This window comes from Monodelphis domestica, chromosome 7, assembly GCF_027887165.1.
Source record: "Monodelphis domestica isolate mMonDom1 chromosome 7, mMonDom1.pri, whole genome shotgun sequence".
In the NCBI taxonomy this organism is placed as follows: domain Eukaryota; kingdom Metazoa; phylum Chordata; class Mammalia; order Didelphimorphia; family Didelphidae; genus Monodelphis; species Monodelphis domestica.
The window spans coordinates 117,799,008-117,826,444 of record NC_077233.1 but is presented as its reverse complement, the minus strand read 5'-3'; the positions used below and the strand labels follow the sequence as shown (position 1 = coordinate 117,826,444).

General features: G+C 32.9%; 1 protein-coding gene across 50 annotated transcripts in view; it reads right to left on the bottom strand.

The window, feature by feature from the left end:
- Window positions 1–27,437, bottom strand: part of MPDZ (multiple PDZ domain crumbs cell polarity complex component) — a 229,323-nt gene that overhangs the window by 116,474 nt on the left and 85,412 nt on the right. For 20 of the 50 annotated variants that reach the window (XM_056805384.1, XM_056805378.1, XM_056805398.1 and 17 more), the window contains exons 11-19: window positions 26,730–26,925; window positions 24,003–24,089; window positions 21,964–22,067; window positions 19,488–19,634; window positions 18,128–18,292; window positions 16,068–16,256; window positions 12,537–12,746; window positions 10,844–10,960; window positions 5,975–6,136 (exon numbers count right to left, since the gene is read on the bottom strand). In XM_056805384.1, the coding sequence (XP_056661362.1) occupies window positions 5,975–6,136; window positions 10,844–10,960; window positions 12,537–12,746; window positions 16,068–16,256; window positions 18,128–18,292; window positions 19,488–19,634; window positions 21,964–22,067; window positions 24,003–24,089; window positions 26,730–26,925 (1,377 nt within the window). The remainder of the gene's footprint in view (window positions 1–5,974; window positions 6,137–10,843; window positions 10,961–12,536; window positions 12,747–16,067; window positions 16,257–18,127; window positions 18,293–19,487; window positions 19,635–21,963; window positions 22,068–24,002; window positions 24,090–26,729; window positions 26,926–27,437) is intronic. The other 30 variants (XM_056805397.1, XM_056805385.1, XM_056805411.1 and 27 more) reach the window with 4 other exon arrangements.

Genomic DNA, 27,437 nt, shown 5'->3' with positions numbered 1-27,437 from the left:
AGGAAGTGTCTCTTGGCTGTCTTTGTATCCTCACTTCTTAAGCGAAGTGCCTAGAACACAGCAGTCATTTAAATACTGACTTGGTGGTTAATGCTTACTCTTAAAACCAAATATTTCAAAAAGGGGTTAGGAGAGCTTAGGAAAGTGACATTCCCTATGATCTCTGAACTTAGAAAACAGAGCAGCTTATTGCCCTCATTGTCAAGTGATTAGACCCAGAACAACATCCTAGGGTAGAAAACAAAGACAAAAACAAAAAACTGCCCAATTTGCTACAGAAGGTCTATTTCCTCCTGTAGTCGTTGAAGAAGTCTTTATCTTCAATTCAATTTATGATTATGATCTTTCTGCTAAAGGTTATCCCAGTTATTATTCCTACGAATTTTTATTCTCTCCCTTTATAAATTGTTTAATTTACCTATTTAGTCCTCCAGAAAAATGAAAATGTATAAGTAAATTTGTTTATTACATTAAAATACCCACTTTTAACTTCTTCCTCCCATTATAGAATGCATCTTTTGACAAAGTATATGTACATATAAAATTATATCTTGGGAAATAAGCCTAATAGTGATGCTGCTAGGTCAAAAGGTATACAGAGATTTGTAACTTTTTGAGCATAATTCCTAATTGCTCTCCAAAATGGTTGGGTCAGTTCAGTTCTACCAACAATGTAATAGTGTCCCCATTTTTCCACATCCCTTCCAATGTTTGTCATTTTGACTTTTTATAATTTTAGACAACCTGTTAGATATGAGATATCTCAGAAATGTTTTGGTTTGCATTTGTCTAATCAATAATGATTTGAAGCATTTCTTCATAAAGTTTTTTTATATAGCTTTGATTTCTTCATCTAAAAACTACCTGCTCATAACTTTTGACCAGTTGGGAAGAGACTCATATTCTTATATATTTGACAAAGTTCTCTATACATTTAAAAATGAGACTTCTATCTGAGAAACTATCTATAAATTTTATTTCTCAACTTGCTGCTTTCCTTCTAAACTTTATTCCAAATACATTTTATTTTTTTTCTACTTCAGTAAAATAATTTTTGTTAATTTAATTGGGATTGCATTGAACAAGTAAATTTGTTTAGTGTAGGATTGTCATTTTAATTATATTAGCTCTGTTTCCACTCAGGAACAATAAATATTTCTCAATTTAAATCTGACTTTATTTGTATAAAAAAGTATTTTATAATTATGTTCCTATGGTTTTTGGCTTTGTTTTGGTAGATATGCTCCTAGGTATTTCATTCTATGGTTATTTTAAATGGGTCATCTCTCATTTTTTTTCTTTTTAGTATTTTTAATTTTAATTAAATGAATTTTAAAATTTAAGACTTTTTAAGTCTTCTCTACTATCTATAAATATGCTAGTCTCCTCTAGCCTTAAAAGACGCTTACTAGATTCTTACAATTCCTGAATTACATTTATCTCTCCTTTTTGTTAATAAAACTCTTTGAAAAGGTCTCCTATACTCAACATCTCTACTTCTTCTACTCTTACTATCTTTTAAATTATCTGCATTCTGGCTTCTACCCTAATAATTAAACTGAAATTGTTCTCTCCAAAACTGTCAATAAACAAATGGCCCTTTTTCAATTCTCATCTTTTATTTCTGTGCAATAGTTTGATATACCACACTCTATTCCTAGGTTTTGAGGCAATGTCCTCTCTTGATTTCCCCCTTAAAGATCAAAATAATTTCTTCCCAGTCTCCTTTGAGCTTTCATCATCTATGCCATACCCATGAACTTTCTCTGCTTTTCCCCCTCTTCTCTTTCTTTCCATATTCTCTCACTGGGTATCCTCATTAGCTCTCATGGACTCAATTACCATCTCTATATCAATGATTCTCATATCTATTTGTCCAGTCAGTTGTTCTCCTGAGTTGTAGTATTCTATTCCTTTAAGAACTGCTTAGTTTATTGCTCTTGAGCTCTAGTATTCTTTCAAGAATATTAAAATAGGATATCCCCTAGATAATTAAAATTCATCATGTCAATAATAGAACTCATTGCATTTTACCCTGAAGCCAACCCTCTTCAAAATTTCCTCAACACTATCAAGGGCTTCACCATTTTTCTAGTCACTCAGGTTTATAATCTCAGTGTCAATCACTCATCACTCACACACATACTACACATATAGTTACCAAATCTTTTTATTTATATCTTCACATTTCTTGAATACTTCTCCTTTTATTCCAGTCATATATCTATCACCCTAGTTTAGCAATCCATCACTTCTTACCTGAATTATAAACTATTTGCTCTACATCTTCTGATTAAGCACTATCAACAATCTCTTTAAAAATCATAAAGAAAAATAGAGAGCACTGATGACTGGAAAAGGTAAATATTCTGATTGTTTTAAGTCTTCATCAATATGTCAGTGAGTATAGATTGATTCATAGAAAAATTTTATAATACATTATTTAAGAAAGTTTTTTTAATGCAGAGAAAATTAAGCAGTGATAATTAACAACAAGAACCAACAATAGGTTGGAACAATAACACTATTTAATTTTTGATGGTGTTAATATCAGACAGATTAGAAGATATCTACAAACATATCCAGATTTCAGCAAGGTTTTTTCTCATCCTTATAGATTAAAAAAAAAGAAGAAAGTGGTAGGCTAGATGATGGAAAACTTAATGGATTAATAGAATAAAGAATAATTATTTATAAGAATAATAACTTGGAGAGATGTTAGCAAACACAAAATGACTCAATAGTTGTATCAATAATCTGAATGAATATGAAGGTAAAATCTATATGAAATCTGTAAATGAGATTTAAATATATTGAAATATTGAGATGAAACTGAAAGGTATAACAAATACAAATAATGAAATACAATTCAAAAAGACCTCAAGAAGCTAGAATTATGAGCTAAATCTATAAAGATGAGACTTTAATTAGAGATAAATATAAAATAATACTCAAAAAAATCCATAACCCAATATGTGTAAGCCAAGGCTAGACTATATACGTTTAAAAAAAATTGTATAGCTTATGAAGACTGAAAGATTGACACAAGGTCAGTGATATGGCATCTAATAAGATCTTAGGTATCAAAAGAGATATTTTTTGAAAATGAAGGAAGTTAATGCCTGGGGTACTCTCTCCTAATCAGACTATATATAGAAAGGTCTACTACCAACTACAGGAAGGCCAAAGAAGAATAATCAAAATATTGAAGAAACTGGAGACCATTTCATACAAGAGCTGGTTGAAGGAAATGAGCATGTTTTGTCCATAGAAGGAAAAACTTAGGGAGAATACAATAACTTTTCAAGCATCTAAATGACTAAATCAGATGAAACAGGAATTGAACTTGATCTTGGTGTAAAGGGAACAATTCAATGTAATTTATGAAGTTGCTAAAAGGCAAATTTAGGTATAATTCAAAAAATAACAATGAAACTTCACAACAACATAAGCAGTAGCAAAGAACTAGAAACAAAGTAGATAGTTGACTACTAACTGACAAATAATTAAACATATTGTGACATATTGAGGTAATGGAACATTATTGAATCATAAGAAATTAGAGACAAGGAGAAAACAGAAAATCATGGGAAGAAATAAAGTAAGAAAGACTAGGAAATGAACATATAAAACATGAAAAGAACAATGCAAATGTGAAGACCAAAACCAAAAATCAAATGAAATAATGATTATATTTGACCCTAAAGAGAAGAAAATCCCCTTCCCTTCACTTCTTTGCAGGGATGGACAACTATAGTTACAAAACACTGAATGTCAACTGTGGTTAGATTCGAATGATGTTGGCTAGGTTTGCAAAACTCTTTCCCCTACAAAATACCCCACCTCTTGCATTTCTTAAGTTTTTAAAATTTACTGTTACAAATGATGGTACTCCTGGAATGGGTGGGAAATGAATGTTTAGAAATAAAGATGATACAAAAATATAGCAATTTTTAAATTAAAAAATAATATGGGATGGCTTAGGACACAGAGACCCTCCATGCTATTCACAGAAGATCTTCAAAATAGAGGCTAGACAGGCACCTATTAGTGATGTTTTGGAATTGATTACTCCTTAAATTAAATGACCACTGAATTCCCTTACAAATATGCTACTTTCTTATGTATGATTAAATTTTTGAGGGCTTTTTTCCATTTACAGAACAAATTTTAACCCAATCCAAAATATAATACAATTGCCAAGATGCTACAGTTCATGAACCGTTCTATGCTCAAAAAAGATTGAATATTGGCAGAAGCTTCCCAGTGTATTTTTAAATAGTCTCATTAACTTATTCTTTGCTATTTTTTCTTTATTTACGTATTTCAGTTTATAGGCCAGCTTGCCAAATTTCATTGCAACAAAGGAATAAACTGCTCAAAAAGAGAAGCAAAAAATCAAGAGATGAAAACAGAAGACTTTGGTAAGCCAATATGTTGTACTACATACTGCCAGCATGTCCTGTAAAATATATGCTTCTCAGTATGCAGATAGTGTAATCCCTTTAAGTAACAATTACTAAGTTAAACAATGCAATCTGTCCCACTGGCATGAAGAAGCGTGTTGTGTTGTGGATTAGGAGATTCCATTAGGAGATGAACTCAGATTCCAACCCTAAGGCCAGTAAAGTCTGAACCTATTCCAGGAAGGATACAACCAGACAGACAGTCTCAGGTGTGGTGATACAGGAGCAGCTGCTCCATTCAAGATGAGACCTTGCAAACCAATCCAAGGAAATTGCCCAGCATCATTTGCAATGATAACAGGTGCAGCCTGAACATAGGGGAGAAAATCTTTGGGAAGATTCTGGCCAAAAATTAATGGATAAGTAAAAAGGAAAATTTTTTATATCCTCTCAAAATCAATACATATGTGTGTACACATGTATGCACACACATGTGAAGAGATATTTCCAATACATGTATCTTTAAATACACAATATCAATTAGCTCTTTATTGGTTTTCATAATTTTTAAAGATATACTTTCTTCTTATTTTAATAACATACTTGGAGATTTTCACTTCTACATACTATTATCAGATTTAGTTTAAAGGAACCAAGCTCAGAGTTAAATAAGTCTAATTCCTTCTCTTTATATAATAAGATATTGAGAAACGGGAAAGTCACATGGTTTGTTCAGTCAAAAATGCAATGAGCAACAACACTGGGGCCCAAATTGGTCTTGAAATCCAGTGTTTTTCCAATTATTATACTACCTTTCATAGTGTGTAGTATTTTTAATTCAATTCAACAGAAAAAATGAATGTTTACTGAATTGAATCAGAATCAAGAGTATTTAGAAACAAAAGCATGAACAGAAGAAAAAGGATTAAGGGTCTAGAATGCCATCTGCCTATATTGGGCCAATTAGGTAAATAAGTTCTTTGTTCTTGCTTTCTACCTTGCCTATAGATTCACAACCATTTCATTGTGAGGACTCACTGTAGCTTTAAAGGTAAAACAATTTTCATCATAATTCTCCCTGAAAATAATCTTTACTAGGCATTTGTCATACCACACATGATATGGCATGCTATGCAAATACAGAAATACAAGAGTTAAAATATATTTTGCAAATGCATTTCTTTTTTTTTTTTACAATTTTACAGCCATTTGTGAAATGAGTATTTCATTATTTATTCAGATGTATGGAAACACAATTGGAATTTTTCAAATTGTCTTCCAATATTTTATCCCTCTGGATTACGGAAAAAAAATCATAGCTTTGAACCCTTGTGTGCCTGTCATGCTGTCTCACAGATATTAGATATAAACAGGGTGTTACTGATCTGATAGGTATCCAATCAACGCTCCCTAATGAAATTGTGTTTTAATCTGATAATGAAGCCATGAGCAGATGGAACCACAGAAACAGAAAGCCTCCACATTGAATTTAGCAATCACACATAAATACTGACCTCAGATACTTATAATAAAGATTTCAACCATCAATAAAATGACATATTTTTTACCTTAGGAGGAGATGATGGAATAGAGAGGCTATAGTTCAAGCCACTGCTGCAAGCACTGCCATGGAGAGCTAACATTGAGGCTTGGAAGGCATCCTCATCCTCAGGAGAATACTGAGACTCGAAGGTGGATTCATCTGCTAAGTCTGCCTCATTTGCGTCCACCTAGCAATAAATATAATTGCATCAGTCTGAATATCTGTCTTAACACATATGTTCCCAACATTTGCCAGCTCAAGGCAAAAATGCATCCTGGTACTATTCTCATTTTTAATCTCTGCTATGCACAGAATTTTTTATATATCAAGGATTGGCTAATGCAATAGAACAAGAAAAGCTGACAACCAGGAGCAGAGGGTGCTGACATTAAGTGTCACAACTGTATGACTTCATTTCATTAATAACAGAGCCAATATATTCTTTTTTTCTACTAACAACAATTAGCAAAAAGGCTTGGATGCCACTTCTACATTTAGAGTAGTTGTATAAATTAAGCATAATTTGTTTTCTAATTCATACTCAAAAAAAGCACTATCTCTTTCCCTGGAATTTATAATTCAACACAAATTAATCTCCTTTTTGAAACGTTCAGTCTTAATAAATTACTTGCAGAGGCATACTGAAGCAATGATTTTTAAAGCTTTTTTGAAAAGCATATTTAAAAATACCCTAAGTCTAGAAACCATTATATTTTTAGTGATCAAGCCAATGATCAAATCTGGTGTTTTTAAGAACCCACAGAGGGGATTAAGGCCAATACCAAAAAATCAAACCTTGAAAACAGTTCCTAATCCAGATACAGTAAATCAAGATCATGGAAGAAGGAAATGAAATGGAAAGCAAGAGGTAGGAACTTTCTACAAAATAGAGGAACTCTCCATTTCCCATGTGCATCTCTACTTTGTTTGAACTCTGAGGGACAATATGTCCCCACACTGATACCATCTGGGACCCTTCCTTTTCCAGCTTCCTTTGGTGTGTATTCCCACCCCCAGACCCTGTATTAGACTGTAAGCTCTTTGAGGGCAGGGCCTTATTTGTACCCTGAGTGTTTAGCACAGTGCCTGGCACAGAAGAGGAACTTAATAAATGTTTACTGAATTGAAGTGAATGGACCTATGATGAATGAGGGAGAAAGTTAGCTTTTCTATGGTTAGAAGAAGAATTAATTGGTGATGATGCTAGGAAGCAATGAGGAATGAAAGAAGGGAGTTGGTAGATTAATAAGAATTGAGTATGCAAAGGGACCTTAGTCCAAATTCTTTATTTTGACAAATAAAGGGATTACTTTGAGGAAGTTCATAGCAATTGTCAGAAATAATCTTAGATGATTAGGAAACCAGATTATTTGATATTAGAGAAGAGGTCAGGGGTATGGTCGGGGATACAGATGCTAACAACCTTCCTCCTCAAACCACATAAAGTATTTCATTAGATCCTAATCTACTTAATGTTATATATTAGAATTATCTGTATTGGTGGCTTATATCCCTGAGCTTGAGCTCCTTGTATTTTAAACTCATGTTTTAGAAAAACTTCATAGGATTCCCCCCCACCCCATTCCCAAATGATGCTGTTACCATAGGTTAGAAATTATTGTGAATAGTTTTTCATATGCATAAAATGAGGTAGGGATATTTACTGAAAAAAAACAAAAAACTATTGTCACTCCCGGGCAACAAAGACCTTGAAGTCTCTAGGAATATTCTTTCAGGCTTTTTCAGTATTTCCTTGACAGACATACCATAGGACCTGAAAAGAACTAGAGTGGATTTTTAAAAAGTAAATTTGGTGGTAGTATAATGGTGCATATTCTTTTTCTAACTCTGCTTATGTTTCACATTTGCACTGGATGTATCAACAAGGTAGCACGTTCCCTCTGCTGAGGAAATCTTGAATTTCTACATTGAAACAGATCTAATCTGATATAATGTATTTGGGTCCAAAGAACACAGTAGGTGTAACAATAATTCAGAGAATTATTTTGTCACTTAGTTAAGTTCGTTAGATAGAAAGAAGGGCAGAGGCATACATTTTGGAAGATTTTTTTTGGGGGGGGGAGGAAGCATGGAATGTTTTAGTTCCAAGTGGAAAGTAAGCCAGAAGGATACTTACAGAATAAAACTAAGGATACTATGGGCAGCATATGTGATGTCACAGTGGCATCTGTTTATGTAAGGATAAGAAACAGGAACGGGACCTAGACCTGGTTTGGGGAACTCTAGGCAGAAAATGTTTTTTATCAGTCCTGGTCAGCAACTTCCTACAACTTTTAGTCTCAAAGAGTTTCCTACTACAGTGAAAAGTTAAGTAACTTATCCAAAGTCACCCTGTCAATAGGTGTCAGAGGCAAGAATCATTCCAGGCTTTCTAGATTCAAGGGCAACTCTTAATCTACCATGCAATATTGACACTCCTATCTTTAATGTTGTTATTGGACCACAATAGTATCAGAAGGAAGTTGATTTACTGTATGTCTATCCTTCCTTCCTGAAAATCTGCTTTAGATACATGACTTAGTTCAATTCCACAAACATTTATTATCTCTGTGCATAAGGAGCTATGCTGGCTGTTTAAGCCATGAAGACACAAAGGAAGCAGTCATTAAGCACTTAAGTCTACTGAGGTATGAGTTTAGTAATAAATAAAGAGGAACAAGAAAAATGTTCCTGGAAAATTTAAGGAGATAGAGAAAACTAAAAATTATGAGGTCTGAGGATGACTTCATAGATCATTTTGCTATATCTTGAATTGAGGGAAGAATTCTGAAAAGGAGAGATAAGACCACGAGGACCAGTTGTGGAACTACTTAGTTGTGTAAAATGTAATAAAGAGTTTCATGAATAGCTAGTAATCGAGGTTGGCTAGAATGCACAGCAAAAGGAGCATGGTATGAAATCAAGCAGGAAGGGTAAAAGCAAATCAGACTGGAGATTTTCCTTAAATACTAAAAGTCTGTAGTTTGTCATAGAAAACAATAAGCATCCATTGAGGGTAGGTAAAGAGTAAGGTGTTTTAAAGTAAAATGTAGTGAGTGCATTGTTATCCTGGGGTGAAAATGCTTGAAAAATAAAATCATTTTCTATTTAAGTCAACTAAGCTTTAGAGTTTGCAATGGCCAATAAATTTATAAATGGGTTTATTTAAAAGTGAAAACATCACAAGTGCCTAGTTCATGGTAGAATGGAACCATAATAAATGTTTAATGAATGTCAATGAATGAGTCAATAATAGGTATATGAGCCCAAGAATGGTTATTTAAAAAAACTATTTTTAGAGTTTACTTAAATATTACCATGGTACAATTTATTTTTAAGGAATTCCCACAATCTGCAGTCATTTCTTCAGACCTTCAACATCTCTTTCCTACACTACTTTAAGTCTACTTTGATCTTCCCATTTTCTCTCTTCTTCAATCCATCCTTAACAAAGTTATCAAAATCATCAACCTAAATTTATGTCAATCATCCAGTGAAGAATATTTAAAGGAGAGGTTTTTAATCTTTATGTGTTTGCCATGTGTCTCTTTATTATTCTGGTGAAGCCTATAGAACTCTACTAAAAATACTTTAAATTGATAAAATAAAATATAGAGGATAACAAAGGAAACCAACTGTATTGAAACATAGTTGTTCTATTATTTTGTTTTTCAAACAACTTCATGGTCTCAAGTTAAAAATTCCTGACAAGAGATTATCCAACTTTCTATAATTAAGTACAAACTCTTCAGTATTACATTTAAAGTTATACACAGACTAGCAACAACCTACCTTTCAAGAATAATCCCACTTAAGTGCTCTATATTCTAGTCAAGTGTGACTATTCTAGGGAATTGGAATTTGGGGAACTAGCTCTTCCCTAAACACAACTTTCTACTTCACATCCCTCAAACAATCATTTCTCTTAAAATAAGCATCAGTATAAATACATACAGCTAAAGAATTTAGGTCTACAGCAATTTATGATCTAATTTAAAGCAAGAAATTTGGATGACTAACGGTGTGCTAAAAACATTATGATGAAGTGTGTAATGTATTCTAAAACTGATACCAAAAATATATCTATCATGTATGAATTATTTTTAAAAGATATTCAATTATTTAGAAAATGTATGTCAAAAAAGGTAGAAGGTCAATGTGGTCCTTTAGCATTGTTAAATTTATATATTTCCTTTAACAATAGACAGAGTGAACAGAAAAGGGTCTTCTACCTTAATTTTTACAGCAATTATACAAATCATGAGATTTGATTTTTCCCCTTTTTTTAGTAGCCTCCTTTTCCATAATCAAAAAAAGAACATAATTTATATGATTTAGACAAGTCACGTTGCAAAATAAATGACTGGTTCTTCTTTTTAATGTAAATTAATCAATACTCAACTGCAAATACATGATAATAGTAAGAAAATATAGCTAGTGGCACTTTAAAAAGATATATAATAATACATAATAGAGACATTATAGGAAAGAGAAAATCAATTTTGAATTTGGCAAGAAAATGAGTTCTATTTTAACTTAATAGGCTATTAATTACATTTTTCTCCTCAAATATCAACAAATTAATTTTCCACATCACACATATATAATATGCATATATACATATGTAATATACTGCATGTGTACATATGCATGTGTATATATGTGCATATATACACTTATCTGTATATATATGTATATTTCTTTTCTCCTACTTCATCTTTAAGAACCTTGTAGCAGAGGTTAATTGAATTTGCCATGCTTAAAGTCTTTAAAAATCAAATTAGCAAAGAATCAGCACAAGCCCATTACATTAGTGTCTATTACAATTCTCAGCAAAGCAATCATTTAAGCCAAGAAAGAATTCTTAAAGGCTTGGTAAATTTAGGGCACTGACCAGAGCTACCTCAGCATGGAAGAGGGCTATATCAGTCGGCCCTTCCTCCTCAAATGAGTATGCTGTGTAGAAAAAGGGATCCTCCTTAGCAGAAACATAACCTTCTTCTGGTGAAAGCTGCAGAAAGAATGAAGCTCAGAGTTGGATGAATAGCCATTGAAAAGGACATGCAAAGAGAGACATGTTGGAGATTTCCCTTTTTAAAAGTTAATTTTCTTTTTATGATTATTAATTTGACACACATCAACAAATATAAACATTTCCATATACAAAGAACACAAAAAAGATTATTACATATATGAAAAAGCTATATTACTTCTAGCTTCGGTTTCTGAGTATGTGTTAAGTTTAATATTGCCTTGTTTGTCAATGTTGCCCTTCTAACCTTTGTTCTGCTCTCTTCTGTGTATGGGGAGACTTCTCTTTTGTTTTCTTTTTTTAAAAAATCACCATCACTATTACTTCTCAGAATTCTCCCTTCTCAAAACAAGTATAATCTCACATAAATTTATAGAAAAGAAGTCAGGAAAACCAAATCAAGACATTGACTATGTCTGAAAATCTCTCATTCTGTACATCTAGTGGTTACAGAGATTTTCAACAACAAAGGGAAAAAAAGCTGAATTTGGAAAAAGATTGTTCAACAAAAAAATTAGAAATATTAATTTTTTATAAATCCCCTTCAATTATTACTTAATGATCTTAGCTTCAGAGATCATTCACCTCAAACAAAATACAACATTCTTATTGAATTGATTTTCACATTTCCACAATAAAAAATTAAATATATGTAAAATGAATCATTCATTAATCATCAATTTAATCTATTACCCTTTCTGAGTAAGGAAACAATTAGTATCAAAGTGGAAACAAAATTATTTTTATGTAATAAGATGCTTCAACACATTGCAGAAGCACTTAAATCATCGAATTGTAGTTCGTTAAGCATAGTGTCTTGTACATAATAGGCTTATGAGAAATGTTTGTTCAACAGATAGTTTTTTCCTTTCAGTTATTCAAGAAGGACAAGAGTTAATGAAGTGTTAATTATTTGACTTTACCATGAGAGACAGATTAGGCCAACTTTGGAAAATCATTTAACTTCTCATTATAATAATAATGGCTTACATTTGTATGATATTTTAAGTTTTGCAAAGGCCAACTTTCTTATGATGAGACTTTTATATTGGCTTCCCCAGGTCATTTTAAATATGATTCAATTTTCAAATCCAAAATGTACACATAATTTATCAGAAAGATGTTTATTGTAAAAAATACTCACTTTTCCCCACATATTAACAACCATATAACACACCAACCCAAGGTCTACTAGGTAATGGGGATTTCTGTCTCTGGGAATAAAGTAGAACTAAAAAATTCTGTTATGGATTATTAATATTTTTCTAGCATTGATTCTGTTGTACCCCAACATTAGTCTGTATTAATACATACTAATCATTAGTTAAAGGATTATTCCTAATATTCTCTTAGTATCTATCATTAGCAAATAATATGAATATATAAAATAAGCATGGATGGTCGAGTTTTTTTGTCAATTAACTGGGAGTAATTGTTATATAAAGAATAAATTTCATTGTTCAACATAATGTCTCACTCACATCAAAGTGAGCAAGCATAAGGTCCATTTGTACTGGAAAAGAGATAACAAAATCAACATGACCAAAACTCTTACAGGGAGAGGTTTAGCAACTCCAATTCTCACGGTTCCTGATGGTGCTCCTTTCAGGGCTTGCACCGCTTCTTCGAGGCTGCCATTTTCCAAGTTAATATCATTGACAAACATAAGCCGGTCGCCAGGAAGAAGTCTTCCATCCTGTTCAGCAATACCACCAGGCACTAATGAGCGAATTACAATGACTGTGCGAGCAGGGTCAACTGGATCCTAATTAAAAAAGAACAAAAACAGTGATGAAAACGAAGAAAAAATAGGTGTTTCAAATATTTCTCTTTAAAAATTAAAAAATAAAACATTAATTAATATTCTCTTTACTATTTGGATTTTAAAAATACTCATGTTTCTTTCTGGACTCTACTAAAAGGATGATATTAGAAATTAAGTCTTGTTATATTAGTTTAGTGATAAGAAATAGAGAAGCGGGTTTGAGAAAGAATTGGAGTTTCAAACAGAGCTGAGAAAGTGTCAGTTTCAAATCTAATGTTTTTTTCTGTGGCAGCTGGTCTCTAGCAATTGGCAGAGTTAGACTCTCTGTGGGCTAGGAGAAGGTAACATCTTTTCTCTCTCTCTCTCTCTCTCTTTCTTTCACTCTCTCTCTCTCTCTCTCTCTCTCTCTCTCTCTCTCTCTCTCTCTCTCTCTTTGAGGTAAAAGGAAAGGAGGAGAAGATGTGAAGGAGCTAAAGGTTTTCCTTTTACAACTTGGGACAAGGATAATAGTATTAGTTTATTCAGAATAGTACAAATTTGGGTTACTCAGATCAGTAAGGATGAATATAGCCCGTGGAAACAGGAGAAATGTTTCCTTGTGGAACCAGGGAGTTTTATTTGGGTGGAGTTAGAATCCCTTAGAGTTAGAAATCCTTTTTATTCTTATATTTTTCAATAAATATTTTATTTCTTATAACAAGAGTCTCTTAGCATCCTTGCGCCTGGCCCTGAAGAGAAGTTCATTTAGAGCTTCACTTCACTTAAATGAACTGAAGATACTTTGTAATCTGATAAATGATACTTTGAAGATACAGCAAGCAGAGTATCTAAATCAGTTTATAATCAATAATCAATCCATTGCTTCATTGGTTTTATAGTTTGCTCATTCATTTTTGTAATACATTACATTTATTTATATATTAATTAAAAGATCTATGATTTCCTAATGCTTTCATAGGATCATAAATTTGGAAATGAATGGGACTTTGGAAATTATTATATCCAACTCTCTTATTTTATAAAGAAACAGAAGCCCACCGTAGGGAAGTGAATTGCGCAGGGTCACAAAAATTACATGAGTCAGAGGGAAGATTGGAATTTAGGTCTTTCAGAATCCAAAACCTATATGCACTGTTACCTAGCTGTCCAACCAACTGCAACTTCCTATTTTCTTCCTGGTTTCTCTGGCTTTCTTCCAGACTCTACTGAAATCATTCCTTTCAGCTAGGGGCTTTTTCCAGACCCCTCTATACTGCTATTGTTCCTATGAGATTACCTTCCCTTTATACTTCCTTATCATGTATATAATTTGTTTTTGCTTATTCTTCATCTATTAGAGTATGAGATCATTGAGTGCAGACTGGGCTTTTTCTTTTCTCTTTATCCCAAGTATAGCACACAGTTGGAATTTAATAAATGTTTATGGCCTGACTAGATAAGATTTAGCGAGTTGTTTGCAGTATATATTGGTTAGTAAAGTGACTTGCCAGGTATGAAAGAACAAGTAAATGTCTGAGACAAGATATGAACCCAGTTTTTTCAGAATTCAAGTTCAGCACTCTATTCACTAGACTAACTTGCCTTGCACATAGCAGAGGATAAATAATAAATATTTGCAGCAAACAATACATAAGAGCAGCAAAGCTACATTTAATATTTGCATTAGGTCACAGTAACATATAAATATGTTTAAATAAACAACTCAGTAAAATCAAAATATTCAAAATATCCTAAGATTATATGGCTTCCATGTGCCTCATGGTTCTAACTGTCAAATTCAAGAAAGAAAGTATGTGCCATTGAACATGGAATGTCACTGATGAATTCAGAGCTAAGTGATCAGGAATGAATTAGCAAAGTGAGATTAGAAAGGTCTAGTAGGATCAATTAAGGTATGATTTAAATGTGCCTAAATAGATGGAATGGGATAGCTGAGTCAGATGAAAATGAAGTTGGCCAAGAGTCAGTAATGAAGGAGAAGCACAGAGGAATCAAGAGGGAAAGCATCATGGAATCCAATTATATTTGGTCCATGGGCAATCTTGTGAGCATTTCTGCAGAATCACATAAGTGAAATATTACTTTGTTCCAAAGAAGATAAATTTTAATTTTATTTTCTATGACAATTAGCAAAGTAGATTCTCTAATCTGTATAACATTCTGAGGACACCTAAAAAGGAAGGTTCTTCATCCATGGAAAAAAGGGGCAAAATTATCTGCTTTCTTTCTCCCCGTCCTAGGAAAATAACACTATGCTGAGAATACAGGTAATAAGCAAAAAATCTGAGGGCCTTGAAAATATGTCTTAGATGCTCAAGCTGAAATGCAAAAGTGCAAAAGTCACAAAACATCAGTGATTTCTAGATATAGGCGAAAGGCTTTGTTTGCCCCTGCACTCTGACTCAGGAATACTAGTTCATATGTATATCATAAAAGCTATTTTGCCAATGGTGGTACTTTAAAAGCATTGCTACCACTATTAAAAATAAATAAAAAATAATTAATTTTCCTTTTAAAAATGTTTGCATATCCAAACCTGAAAAATGTGAAAAGGAACCAAAAACAGTAACTAGCAATGCAATAAAGGTACATGGCTCTCTCTGAAAGCAGGACATAGAAAGTAGGTAGCATCAAGAGGACTTGCATCTTATATGACCTTATGGTGTCATCTAAGCTGGCTCTGTTGTTTGGCATTAATTAATGAAGAGCTACAGTTGCAGTCTGTCTGACAGACTTTCCCATTCAAGCAAACAGCTCATATAATAGTCACTATTTTAAAGTATAGTTATATATTAACTCAAATTTAGGAAATGACAATAATATATATGAATATAGATATAAAATATATCAAATTTCAAACAAGTCATTCATGCAAAAGACTAAATAATAGATTAGTATTTCATTTTTCAAATACAAACATACTGAAATACAGCACATTGAACTAAAAAATTTACAAAAATTAATTTTAAATGAATTCTACAAAAATACATTTTGATAGAATAAAAATAATTTCTGATATGCCTACAAATACAAATTACATTCTTCCTTCATGTTACCAACAGTTCAGTCATAAAATACTTATTATTTCATTGTTATTCCCTCCTGTTAAGAGAAAATCTTTTAGAGAAAAATACTAGTGAATAATAATACAGCTACTATTTGAAAATATTAACAGAAAGAAAACTTAAAATTGCAACCAGCTATAGAACATAACAGAATAATATATACTTTTAGCTTCTCTTTGGTCTCAAAGATATAATTTGATCTTGGAAATTACCTTCAAAAAAGCAGACTGATTCTGTTGAAATGAGTATATGTTACCTGATAGTCTAATATGCTAAAACCAAGTCCTATGCTCCCCTTTTCCAGCTCAATATGCTGAATGCTGGTTTCCCACATTGCCAATGATGATCCTTGCACCTCTTCTGTATTCTGACCCATATCAGTCACATTGAAAGCAGTATCCTCTGTCTCTGACGATCCAATGAATTCACCGAGGTCTACATGAGGCTAGAGAAAAGAAGAGAGGGCTCTTATTTCAGAGACATAAGATCAAGAGATACATTGTACCCACAGGAAAAGGGAAAACCCAAGCCTTAAAAAATAGGGAAAAAACCTAGAAAAAAGTCACTAATAGGTAAGCTAATATTTTGGAATTTTAAGAATCATGAGAACAATTAATAAAAATAATCCAAAGTGTTTTAAGAGGGATAAAACTATAAGATATTAATTATTAAAGATGTAATGAGTTTAATGACATTTTAAGGCACAAAATAATTCAGTAGAAACTAGATTGGTACATAAGATATAAACCACATGGAAAATAATTTTTAAAAGCTATTTTGTTTTGTGGCATCATTTTACTAATCCACAGTAAAATTATAGTTTTGATTTAATATTAGTTCAATAATATTTCAGTGCTTCAATGATCTATGATCTCCTTGATGGGCATTATTCCTTCATTTAGTTCAGACATGAACTTACCCATATATTATCATTCTATGTGATTGCTGTCTATATTCTCCCAAAGATACTCCACAAAGAATCAACCTCAAGTATAAGAAGTCTTCCTCTAGGTAGATGCCACTGCAATTCTCAAGTGTAGAATCAGTTATATAGATGAGCTGGATTTTTGTTATCATCTAGTCAAACCCCTTTATTTTACTGATAAAGAAAATGAGGCTTAGAGAAGTTGATTGGCTTTTCCATAATTCAACAGGTAAGTAAGTGGCAGTCTAGTCCTCTGACCAATGCCAGACTGGTACTTTGACTTCAAAATGTCTAATACAACTTCAGTATCAGTACACAGCTCTAAGTGCAGGTCTTCTGAAGCTTCCCTCTTTTGCTGAATACTCTTCAAAATGTTTTATATAATCTCTACAGGAGAAATATCCAAAATGTATTTTCTCCTTTTAGATACTACTTAAAGGAAGAGCAAATTATAACACAAATCACATAGTCTCTATCTTTTACTTTTAAAAATTGTTTTTAATCTCTCCTAAAGAATACATCATTTCTATTTTCTTACTTTTTTCTTTCTTTTTTAAAAAATTTTTCCTTCTAAAATTAAATGTTATGGATGATTTAACATTTTCCCTCCCAATACCTAAAAAAAGATTAGTAAAAACTACAACAAAACCACCATATAAATGTCTATACATACTATAATATAAAGATTGCAAGTATGTACAAGTATGTATGAACCATAAATGGTTTAACCAAAAGTGGATTTGGCTGTCATTGAGCATTCATATAGAATGTGAATATATATGTAAAAGTGCTTTTCATACTTGTGCATTATATGGGGGGAAAAGCATTAAATTACTGTAATTTCCCATTTTTACTGTTTCACTTGCAACTTTTTTAAAAAATAAATTTTATATGTATTAAAATAGAGAGAGAAACTCTTTCCTTCTGCTACAGAATTGATATTGTTTCAATTCCAAGGCTGAAGAGTGGTAAGGATTAGGCAGTTAGAATTAAGTAGTTTGTCCATGGTCACAATGCTAAGTGTCTAAAGATAGATTTGAACCCAGGACCTCTCCAGTCTTAGCTTTCTATTCACTTAGCCACCTAACTGCCCCCTTACATTTCCTGAAGGAGTAGAATATATATAAAGGAAAAGGGTATTATTGATAATATAGGAACTTTTAAATATTAATGGCTTGAGTACAATTTTCCATATTTTAAATATATGTGTATATACATTCTACAGTATAAGACATATTAATAGGATAAATTATAAGTATATATAACAACTCAAAACTCGAACCACACAATCAAGAATTCAACTCTATAAGCATTTAAGAGTTTACTATGTACTCTGTTAGACTTTGAATCATGTGAAATAGCTATTAGCCAAATGAGAATAAGGAGAATACCTTTTCAGTTAAATGGATATCAGAGAGATTCAATCCATCCAACCCATCATGGTTAGCAGGTAAAGCAAGTGGACGACAGCAGACCATTGTTACTTTTATGGGTAGTTCTTTTAAAATATTCACCACATCCTTGTGATTTTCACCAAGCAAAGTTATTCCATTTACCTGTCGAAAAGGAAAAAAAAAAGATATAGATGTGTCACAAAGGGCAATGGAAAAACATGTTCCAACATCAAATAAAGCATACAATTTCACAAATTAAGTGCTACTTCCTTGTATCTTACATACAACATTTGTTCAAATATGATTTCATATTTGTGCAAAATCTATGATGATTAGAAATTGTTCACAACTGCTTTCTCCTAATCAAGAGTTAGTTTGGTCCAGGTTGGCACATTGCAGTCTGTTTCAAATTCACATACAAAAGAACATCAAAAGATTCTTTGATTGATTTAACCTCCTGAGAGGTAACATGTCATCACAAAAGAAAAAGTCAAAGGGAGAAGCTATACTATAAAATCATCAGCTCTTTCCTCTCTTTTATTCACATTTAGTTTGCCAGATTAAGAATTTCAAAACCAAAAGGAAGACCATAGAAATTATCAGAAGACAACAGGTTGAAAAGGATCTTAGAAATCATTTGGCACAACCCCTTCACTGTACATATGAGGAAACAAGCCCAGAGAGTTGAAATGATTTGTTCAAGGTCCGGGATACAATTGTTAATAAAGAGACTACACAAGTACTCTCTAAATTAAATTATATCTATAAAAGAGAAAGTTGGGAGGCAAAAAGAAAGTAGATTTAGGAAAGAAAGGATAAGAAGGGGCAGAGGTACAAAAAGTTTATTAATTTAGTTCACAAAATGAGTAGATACATTATCTAGATCTTTGTATATATTTTTTTAGGATTTTTGAAGTTCAGTTCTTAATGTGCCCATTTTAACTTATGACCTGGGTAATGCAACATTGTATTCTAAAAGTCTTAAAGAATTATAAATTTAGAGAATCTCAGAGGTAATTCTGAGGATAGTTAAGTGACACAAGTATAGAAAAGGACTTGAGGAAAACCTGAGTTCAAATTCTGCCTTGGATAATAACTAACTGTATATAACATTAAGTAAATCGCTTAAATTCTCTCAATATGTTTCTTCATCATGTGGTCAAAAGTGGCTCACCTATCTCAAAAGGTTTTTGTGAAGATCAAATGAAATTATATTTTGTACAGCATTCTGAAAATCACAATATAAATACTACTCATTATTTTTATTACTCTGTTCAATACATACTTGAAAAGGGATCCACTACTGCTTTTTTTCCACAAATTTATTTAAAAGAAAGAAATAGAAACAATTTCTTACTTCTAGTAGCTCATCTCCACTGAAGAGTTTCCCACTGTGTCCAACAGGCCCTTCAGGTAGAACAGATCTGATGAAATGATGTCCCACAGTTGCTTCCAAGCTTATTCCCAACCCACTGCTCTCACTGAATTTGTTCATGTGAGCAACCTAAAAAGAGGGAAACCATTTATATTTTTAGTCTGTCCCCTAAAAATGACTGTGGTGTAATAGCAAAAGGTACCAGTTACAATTATGTAATATAATAACTGATTAATAACTAATAATAAGACATTGATATATGTTATACATATATTTTTAGAGAGACAGAGGAAGAGAAAGAGAGGGAGGGAGGGAAGGAAACAGACAGACCAAAAAACAGAAAGTTATCAGAATGCTGCAGAAATTATTGAACTACTATTGGAAAGATCATTGATGCACATAATGTTCTGGAATTAATCTTAGCTCCAAGTTCCAATGTCAATGGAAGTTGACAGTGGCCAAGTATAACCTTCTATGTCACTCTTTTGAGAATCACTGCTATTAGTAACAAAGCCTTGGGCAGATGAAAGGTATTCCCAAAGTGTCACAAATTAATGGAATTGGAAAGAAAGAGAGAAAAAGGCCTGACATATTAGAAACAGACTTTATCAAATATAGAACTAGAGGACTGTCAAAAGTTCCTTGTGCTCCATCACTAAAATCAGTATTATTGAAACTAGAAAAAAATGCCCCACAAAGATAAACAGAAACTCAAATGCATTCTTTTTCCAGTGAAACATCACAAATAGTCTATTCACATGATTGGGAATAAGAGAGAAAATTACCACATGAATAATATATGAAACTCTTTACAGATCAGCAAATTATCTATTACTTAAAAATAATCATAAGACCCATAGTAAACTGAGACATTAAATGATTTCTCTATATACATTCAATAATTATGTGCTAGTCAATAGCAATAGACTAATCCAGGTCCTTCTGAGCCCAAAGCTGGTCCCCTCTGAACTATGCACTCTTGCCAATTAATTATTGAGAATATTTCATTACTTTGGCTACTGTAATATTATTAGTGTACAATGGATAAAATTATAAAATTTAAGAACTAAAGATTATCTAATCGATATAGTCTAAATCTATAATTATAAAAATGAATTAGCTAAACCCAAAACAGGTTAGGTGACCTGCCCAAAGTTAGAGAGTTAATGCTAGATAGGCTCAAGACTGTTCAGCATATTCTCAAAACCTAGAACAAGGTCTAGTGTAATCTCTATTATATAGTTCTTATATCAATGACATAGAGTCAGGAAATTGAATCCAGAATCACAGTGGCAAGAAGGCAAATAGGGTCCTTAAATTCTTTTTCTGGCTGGGTATCTATGCTATGATGGTTAGACCAGGGGACTAACTTTATTCTTAAATAACTATGGGAAAGCATCCATGTCATATAAGTAGACTCTACATTTCCAGGAGATTCCCTCCTTGCTGGAGATATATATTTTTAATTAACAAAAGCTAATGCAATCTTTTCTTTATTTTTTCCATAGAGACACATAATCAGAAATTAAAGCACTACTTATAAAACTCAAGGACTCTAGAATAACAAGAGACCTTAGAAATCAACAAGTCCAGTAACTGTATTTTATAGATGAGAAAAATGATACTCAAGAAGTGAAATGGATTGAACATGTTTGTACAAGTGGGAATTTAAGTCTAATAACTCCAAATCCAACATTATTTCCATTGCATCCCACTGCCTTCATAGCACTTATTTTTGTCTAGGTGACTACTATAAACGTTTCAGAGAAAAGTCTTGAAAGTGCTTTGTAATTAATTATGTGCCATATAACTAGAGTTTTCTTTGCCACTGTGATCCAATTTTCCTTTAATCTATAGGAATTAAAATCCTACCTAGAGTCTCATCCAACCTAACACCTGATGGTTCCTTCCCAAACCCTAAGGACATTATAGTTAAGCAAAGTCAAGTAAAAAAATCTCCATGTCACTCTGACATTGGAAAAATAAAAAGTAAAATCCATAGTTATGAAACCTACATAAACCATTTACTGTGAGAACATGCCCTTTGTACTAATCAAAGTTTGAAAAATTGATAAATTATGTGAATTTGAAAACTTTAGGTATAGGATAAATTTATTACATCCTTACTTTCTCCTTCTATTTATTTTATTTTCTTGTTTTCGGTCTGGCTTTTAAAAAGAAACTGACTCCAGAGCCCAGATCAGCACTAGAAATTTTAGTCTTCCCAAAAGGCCAGATAGTTACCACTGGATTGAGACCAAATTACAAAGGACAATAATGGATTATTATTGTTAATATAAAGAATGCTATATTGCTCAAATAATTCTCCAGCCCTTTGCATTTCCTCATGTATAAATGGAATATTAAATCTTTATTAAAATAATAACTCTGCTGGTCAAATTGACCAGATTATGTATTCAAAAATAATACTAAAATCAGGACATAAAGGTTAACATACCACGATTTCATAATTAAGGCCCATAATCCTTTGCCATTTATTCAGTAGTTTTGTTTCCTGAAGCTGTCCTTCATCAACTTCTACTTCTTCTGGTAGCTGATAGTCTAGAATAATTAAAGCCATTATTTAATAGAGTATAACATTTTTCACATCTTGAACTTTGTTAAAAAGTGAACTCATTGACTAAAATGTTCTCCCTTTAAATTAGTCTCATCATAAACCTGTTCGCATCCCACTCATGCCTGGTTATATCTTTTCCCATGCTATTCCCCATAATATCCTCTTCCCTTCTTTCTAGCAACCAACTGTCATGTCATCCTGAGACCCAGCTCAAGTCTCCAATTTCTTTGAGAAGCTTTTCTTGATTCAATTGAATATAACTTCTTAAAGGCAAGAGTTATCTCACTTTTTTTTATCTGTGTATTCAATGTCTTAGACAATACCTGGTTAATAGTGATAGCAGTTTAATAGTGCCTGTTAACAGACAGATTCACACACTTAACATCTCTCTGTTGATCACTCCCCTTACTTTGGATTCCTTATACGTTTTGATGTAGTATGAGTTTAGAAACTGGTCTATTATTTAAAAGATTTCTTGCAAACTGCTCCTCTCTCCCACCCTTCATAATTCCCTCTAATTTCAAAGAAACATTTAGGGCCACTCAAGACCATTAAAGACCATTGGCTTAAACCCTTACCTTCTGTCTTAGAATCAATATTGTGTATTGGTTCCAAGACAGAAGAGTGGTAAGGGCTAGGCAATGGGGGCTAAGGGACTTGCCCAGGGTCACACAGCTAGGAAGTGTCTGAGACCAGTTTTGAACCCAGGACCTCCCATCACTAGGTCTGAATCTCAATCCACTGAGTTACCCAGATGACCCCAAAAATCTTTTTCTTTTAAAAAAATCTGTTATATGGGATTGGCTCTATAAGAGGAGAAAGGGAACACTGGGAAAAGTAAAAGATAGTGAAGATATATTTAAAAACAAGCTAAAAAGAAAGTTAAAAGTGGCTAAGAAATATCTGAGGAATTGTTCTTAAATGATCTTTCGGGGAAGGAAATTTTTAAGTTTCTGGAAGTATAGTGGTACCAAGTAATCATATGAACAAGGCATTATAAAGATGTTATCAAACAAACACAAAATAAAATTCTATCTTGTTTCTCGTATTAGAGAAAACAGTAACAATCTAAAAATTTCCAAAGAGAGATGGTCCACAATCTAAGATTATCCACTCCAACATAATTCCAAAACTAGGATATGAATTGAGTCCTTTAAGCTGTTCTAGAAGCAGCCTGGATCCTTCTAGGCTACCCCCAAGGATTATCATTTGGCAAAGTAACCTAGTCACAGGCTCATTGATGCTAACTAGGGCTCTGAAATACATTCATGTCGTATTATCATGGACCCTCCTGTTCCAAAACATGTGAAACCCTTAAAATATAAGCCTCATTGATTCAAGAAGGCTGCTCCCTAAGAAAAATGTTATGCTTTTCTCTCAGTTTTATGCAATCCTAAAAACAAAGGCAGTATGGAATATACAGCTCATATTCTGTAAATTATATTTGATATAATATTATATTCTACATATAAGAAGCCCCAAAAGAGCATTGAGCACTGGGCTATGAGTGCAGAGACCTAAGTACTATTTCCTAGTAATTCAGATAGTTTAATTGTAAAGGACTTGTTGAAATTAAGATTCTCTAGAGTTTATCTGGAAATTTCAGGATATAACTCTTATGTCTGCTCGCCCTAATTTCTACCATTTGGTCAGTAAGTGATTGTGAAGTAGGACTTTGACCAAAGCAGATCCTTAACTAAGCATTTGCCAATGTAAAAGACCATTGTTCAAGTGTCAACAGAATTGCCTGAAGTCCAAAGTTCCCTTGTGCACACTGATCTACAAGGATGTAAGCTTAACAAAGCAGAAAACAATCACAAAATCAATTAGGTATTCATACCCTCTATCTATTATATTTATGTTTAAAGTAAATTAAAATTACTTATTCTCTTAAAAAATCACACACAACATTAACTAACCTGGATCTGGGTGCTTTTCAGCTTCTCCAATTTGCAACATGTTATTTGTCTCCACTGTTGGGGAAACTTCATCCTTGTCACTATCTTCTAAAATAAGGAATATATTTAGTTTTGTCCTTTAAATACAATCATAATACAGATATTCTTCAACAACAAAGTCAATTCAGGAAACATTTTATAAGTAATTATTTTGTGCAAATAATTTGTGAGGGAAAAATCTCCCTACCTCCTTGTATGAAGATTAGATTTTAATGTTTTAATGTTATCAGTAATCTTGACAGAATCATCATTGTAATTCTTAGTTAGCATAATTTTTTAGCAGGCTTTTGTGAATATTCTGGTATAAGTATTAGGGTTTTGCATTAAGGAAATAACTGCTTTTTGCATAGACCTTAGTGTCATCCTCACCCTTCAAAGTTGCTATATCAGGCACCCTCAATTGTGATCCTTTAGTTCAGAACCTGGTACCACTCATCCCCACCCACTCTGAGCCCAGGCATCACTGCTTCCCCTCCTTTTCATCAAGGGATTCTTAAGTCATGGTCCAAAGATTTCTTTCACCAAATAAGGGGTGCTTCCTAGCTGACCTAACCTTTGGACAAATAAGGAGCACTACTTGGCTGACCTAAGCAATGAGTATTGCTTCTGGGTGTCTCTATTCTTTGAGGGATATGATTATTTTGTACTATTTTTGTACTGGCATAAAAGTTGTCTAATTCTAATTCTTTGGGGTATAAAGGAAAGTCTTGGAGTGCTCGGGGACCTCTGGTCATGACCAGGGTTCTGGCTTTGTTGTGGGACTGCCACGCCCCCCAATAATCTTTCTTTATGGCTTGGATATTTTGCTTATCTTTTGTGGATCTGTGGTTAGAAAAATCACGCAACATACTCTTCTAGGTATTAGGGATACAAAAATGAAAATGACAGTCTTTTTCCAGCTTACCATCCACTGGAGGAAGGTTTATACACATATACCTACATATATACCACAAACATATTCATATATACCAACACAGATATATACACATAAGTAATATACACACAAATACCCGTGATACAAAGAATGATAAGAGACAAAAAAAATAAAGAAAAAATTCAGATTGAGGAAGATTCGGAAGATACCAGAGAGACACTTAGCTATTTCTTCAAGGAAGAAAAGGACATCAACAAGTAGGGAGTAAAATGATACACATCCTAGATCTGATGGATGGGCTGCATGAATATAAGGAGATGAAAGAAGGCAGAGAGATATCAGAGAATAGCCATTTGGCTAGTTTGTAGAGTGCAAGAAGAGGAACAATATTGAAAAAGGCTAAAAAAAAGATTGTGCTCTACTATCCTAGCCTTTGAAGACACAAAGACATATCTAAACACAATGAGACACTATAGACTTTTACTACAGGCTATAAATAAACAAACCTTCACAAGTGGAAGCCATCATCACTCTGTCTTTATAGTCAACTACCTCACTATGTTTCAAGGAATTTCTATTATGTATTCATACCCTTTCATACTTTCCCAACTTCCCTTTTATAACTCTATTAACTATAATAGCATATAATTGTATAATAATAGATAAGAATGACATATTGTTTCACTTCCCACCTGGCTGCTCACCTGGAATTTACCACTGTCTCCATAAACTCATCCTCCTAAAAGATCTTATCAGTTCTGAAATGCATACTTCAAAGTACCCCATATCCCTCATAGATCCTCTATTTAATGAGAGTCCAAGGCAGACACCTCATCATTTCCCACCTGGCTGCAGAACTTCATGTGTCTATGCTAGGTACTTGTCTTCACTCTGCCTTGCTTCACCACTTTTCCTGCTTCTTTTTACATGTTATCTTCACCCATTAGATTTTAAGCTCCTTGAGGGCAGGAACTGCATTTTGCCTTTCTTTTTTTATCCTCAGTGCTTAGCACTGGCTAAAAACATAGTAGTTTTTCAAGGGGCTTAAAAATGTTTAATGACTGTTTCTTAGTTGGTAAATTCTTAACATTTGGTCTTCTAAACAATTGTGTAAGGCAGAAGCAATTATGATCCCCATTTTTCAGATAGATAAATAGAGGCAGAAGAAAGTTAAGTTAATTTTCCAGGGTCATATGCTATTAGGTATCTAAGGAGGGATTCAAACAGAAATTTTTCTGACTCCAATTCTACCATTCTAATCTCCATGACATATTGCCTATTGCCCAGGGTCACAAAAACATTATGTCAAAGCTGGAGACTGATCATAAATCTCTCCAATACAGTATCCCTCACTGTTTCTTATATGCTTGATAGTCTAAATGGAAAAAATATATCACTTCTTTAATGTCAAAACCACAAGACACATTATTTCATCTGTATAGATATTCTCTCCCCAAAGAGATCAATAAACTTTGCACACCTTCACAGATAAATTCATGAGCTGCTCCAGTCAAAAATGCACCATTTGATGGTTAATCTTCTGATATTGTACCTTTCTACACTTAGGTCAATAGTCTTTCTTTAGGTGGCATTTGTGTTACCAGGGACATTCTGAAAGCCTTTTTAGCTTCTACTATATTTTATCTACCAATATTTATGAACTTTTAGCTTTGAGAATCCATAACTACCTCCAAACCATGCTAAAGCATAATAATAGGATTTGAGAAGAAAAAAAGAAGGTATGGGAAATGTATTGCTTATTTATTTTGTTTAAGCCTAGCCTTTAAATGATATCATAATGAACGCAGGTTTACCTTTGCTTATATTAGCCTCTGGAGCAGACAGAACAATGTCTTTTGTAACAGGGGTGCCTAAATCCTCATCGGACCTAATCTGGGTCTCTGTTTTAGTCATTTTTCTCATCAACGCCAATCGCACAGTTTGTCCTGTGTTCCGTAAAAGCTCTACTGCTTGTTGGTTTGTAAAGCCCTGCAGGTCTGTACCATCCACCTGAGAGAAAAGGAAGTCAGTCAGATGAGGCATAATGGTATGTCTCTTGTTTCAACAAATATGTTGCTAAGTATTATTAAAGATACAATATAAAATAATATAATATATACAATAATATATAGGGCAGTCTTCCTTAAAAAGCTTATCCCCCTGTTTAGCAGAGGAGATAACACTTTAAGAAGTGCTAAAAGAAAGAGATTATTTCCTTTTATTTATATTTGAATACTCAGCACCTATCACAGTTCCTGCACATAGTAATCCCTTAATAAATGCTTGTTGATTGATTGGTTGATAACATATACCCAAGTAACAATACAAAGGAGTATCAGATATTTACCATGACACAAAATGAATTTCTCTAGATCAGAGGAATTTGTACCCATGTTTACAATTGTTTACTATTTAAAAACAAATCTATAATGGTTAAACCAAAAAGGTAAATTCAATTAATTCCCTTTTAAATTCCATTGTTAAAGCCAAAAACAATTCCAAAATGAAAAAAAAAATTTATA